The sequence below is a fragment of the Ichthyophthirius multifiliis genome, assembly GCF_000220395.1.
Source record: "Ichthyophthirius multifiliis unplaced genomic scaffold scaff_1120509250796, whole genome shotgun sequence".
NCBI classification, from domain to species: Eukaryota; Ciliophora; class Oligohymenophorea; order Hymenostomatida; genus Ichthyophthirius; species Ichthyophthirius multifiliis.
Genome location: NW_004086463.1, coordinates 136 through 3,452, shown reverse-complemented (window position 1 = coordinate 3,452; position 3,317 = coordinate 136). Strand labels below are relative to the sequence as shown.

Genomic DNA, 3,317 nt, shown 5'->3' with positions numbered 1-3,317 from the left:
TTTTTTAAGATAAATTTAAATATATATTAATTATTGTTTTTTATTTATATTATTTATTTATTTTATTAAATAGATCATTTTTTATTGAATATTATTTTTATTATAAAGATAAGCTTCTTAGCTATTTTTTAAATACTCATCAAATTCTTCCTACAATTTTTAATTTTATATTTTTTGTATTTAATCTACACTAGCTTCATTTGACTATACATTTTATAATTGCTTTCTTTTTTAGAGTTTTTTTTATTATATAAATCCAATATCTACTGATTATTATTATATATTATTTAATTTAAATTTTTTCCCATTTTATTTGTTTATTTCTTTACTTTTTTTATTTTGAAAAGAAATGCAACTTTATATATATTTTTTTTCTTTCTTTTATGTTATACTTAAACTATCTTCAAAACTTTCTTCTAAATTTATTTATAATAATTTAATTTAATCTTATTATTCTATTTGTTTAAATCCTTCTATATTTTTTATATGGGATTAATAGTTTTTTTATTTTATCATATTTTTATAACAAAATGAATGGTAAAATAATTTCAAAATTTTAATACAAACGGGATATTTTATTTTCTTTTAATTTATTATGTTTATTTGTCCTTTTAATATATTTTAATCACATTTTTGACATATCTGAAAATTATTTTATGCATAATTTATTAAATAGGTATTTTAAATTTCCATTTTTTTTTAAATAATTTTTAATATTAAAAATAATATGTATATTATATTAATTATAATTAATTTATTATTTTTTTAAAAATATATAATAATAAAAAAAAATATATTAAATATTATTAAAAAAAGGCAATTATTAAGATATAACAAATTTATAAAATTACATATTATATAAAAATAATTTTAAATGATATAAAAGCATAATATAATTATTATATCTTTTAATAATATTTAATTTACTATTTAATAATAAAAAATATAATAATATTATTATAATTTATTAAAAAATATATATTATTATATAAAGCTCATGTTTTGATAGAATTATTGATTAGTACCATAATTTTTTATATTTATTTTTATATTAAAATTTTATTTTTATAGGACAAAAAATTTATTATCGTATATTTTTAAAAAAAGGAATAAAAATATTATATTATATTATTAATTTTGTTTATGTGTACATATATATAAATATATATATTTATTTATATATATATTTATTTATATATATAATTATTTATTTTAAAAGAAAATTTAGTATTTAACTTATTTAATATATTAATTAAATAATATTTTTAAAATAATATATTATTTTTAATTAAATATATTTAATATTTATAAATAATAATTTTTTATGAAATAATTAATACCATTTTTTTATTTTTTATTTATTTAATATAAATGATGTTTCTTTTTTATCAATCTAATAAAACATAATATCATGTTTTCATTTTTTTTTGAAAAAAATATTTATAAATCTTTAATTAAATTATAAATAATAAAAATATTTTTGATTATCAAAGATATTTGTTAATAAATATATAATTATTATAATTTTTTATTTTTTTATTTTATAAAAAAAAAATTATTAATATTTTATTTTTGAACAAATATATATTAAATTTCTTTATTATTATATAGAATATAATAATATAAAAAAATGTAATATTTATAAAACAATTTAAATATTTATAAAACAATATATATATATATATATATATATATATATATATTTATAAATTTAAATTTAAATATTTTATTCAACTTATCAAAAATTCGTAATAATTAACTTTTTTTTAAAATTAGATTTTTTCAAAATATTTTTGCTTCATTAAAAAAAATTAATTCTTTAATATAAATTAAAATAAAAAATATAAATAAAATAATAATATTTAGTTTTTAATAATTATAATCATATAATTTATATAAATTACAGAAAATGGATTAATTAAAATTAGGTTATTGGAATGTTCCATATAAAGGTCAACCAATACGATATATTTTATAATTAGCAAAATATAAATATGAAGACTAGCAATATTCGTTTGAAGATTACAATTAATGGTTTTAAATATAAAAGTATACTTTAGGTTTACCTTTCCCTAACCTTCCATATATAATACATAAAGATTTAAAAATAACTGAATCTTAAAATTGTATGAATTATGTATTAGAAATTACTCATTTAGAGCATTTATAAGGACAGGGAAATCAAAAATATATAATTGGAAATATTAGATATTTAATAGATGAATTGATTTCTAAAGAATTTGAGGCAAATTATAAATAAGAAGAAGAAAAAACTAAAATTTTATAAGAAAAAATAATACCTAAAATGAAATATTTATAAGATTTTTTAGGAGAAAAGACATTTTTTTTGAATTTATTACTCTTATAGATGTTTATTTTTATGTTTTTGTAAATAATTTTAGAAAACATTTCCCTATATAATATACTTAATTTTAAAATTAATTCGAACCTATTCTTAAAAGATTTGAGGAAATTAAAGAAATAAAGGAATATCATTAAACTGAAAAATATAAACAATTCGTATTATGAATAAAATTAATATTTATTATTTTTACTATAATTTTACTTAAAATAAAATACTTATATTATTAAAAAAAAGAATATCTTTTAATTTTAAATATTAAGAAAAAATATTTTTATTTATTAAAAAATTATAAATTAAATAAAAAAAAAATTGATATTAATAGAATTTTACTTAAATTTTATTATATATATAAATTAAAATTGACTAATATATATATATATATATATATATATATATATTTATATAAATATATTTATATATTATTTTGAAAAATAAAAAATATTTAAAATTAAATGCAAAATACAAAACCTTGTTAATATTTTAAAATATTTGATTAATATTGGGCTGAATATTATAATAAATTTACATTTTAAAAAGAAAAAAGCATATTATTTTTTAAAGATTTATTAAAATAAAAACCTAAAATAATATACTAATCTTGCTCAATATGTTACCAATAACATACTTGTATAGGAAAATTACCCTGTAGTCATTTTTTTTGTTTCCCATGTATAAAAAAATGTTCTTAAAATTCAAATAAGTGTCCTCTATGTAGGGCAGAATATTAAGAAATTTAAAGAATAGATAGTAGTTATAACATTAAGAAAATTTAAATTTCAAACAAAAAAGTGAAAAAATAGGTAAACTATTTTGAGTTTGAAGAAAATTAAATAGATGAATGCTGTTATATTTGTGAAACAGACCAAGACAAATAATTATTGATAATTTGTGATTGTTGTAACATAAGAGTATGTCATACTTATTGTGATGAGTAATTAATTGATTTATAAAT

The 3,317-nt window shown here is 12.4% G+C and overlaps 1 protein-coding gene across 1 annotated transcript, besides 10 other annotated features; it reads left to right on the top strand. All coding sequences in view use genetic code 6, as the record gives it.

Moving 5' to 3' along the window:
• Positions 1–22: 22 nt before the first annotated feature.
• Positions 23–67: a microsatellite.
• A 1,084-nt stretch (positions 68–1,151) lies between these two features.
• Positions 1,152–1,202: a microsatellite.
• Positions 1,153–1,213: a microsatellite.
• Positions 1,162–1,211: a microsatellite.
• Positions 1,214–1,241: 28 nt separating the features above from the next.
• Positions 1,242–1,283: a microsatellite.
• Positions 1,249–1,299: a microsatellite.
• A 312-nt stretch (positions 1,300–1,611) lies between these two features.
• Positions 1,612–1,684: a microsatellite.
• Positions 1,670–1,708: a microsatellite.
• Positions 1,673–1,727: a microsatellite.
• Positions 1,728–1,909: 182 nt separating this feature from the next.
• On the top strand, positions 1,910–2,728 carry IMG5_096090 (glutathione s N-terminal domain protein; the record flags this gene model as incomplete). The annotated part of the gene is made up of 1 exon (XM_004035551.1): positions 1,910–2,728. One exon carries the CDS (start codon positions 1,910–1,912, stop codon positions 2,726–2,728), a length of 819 nt encoding a protein of 272 aa, XP_004035599.1.
• Positions 2,729–2,731: 3 nt separating this feature from the next.
• Positions 2,732–2,785: a microsatellite.
• Between the last annotated feature and the right edge of the window lie 532 nt (positions 2,786–3,317).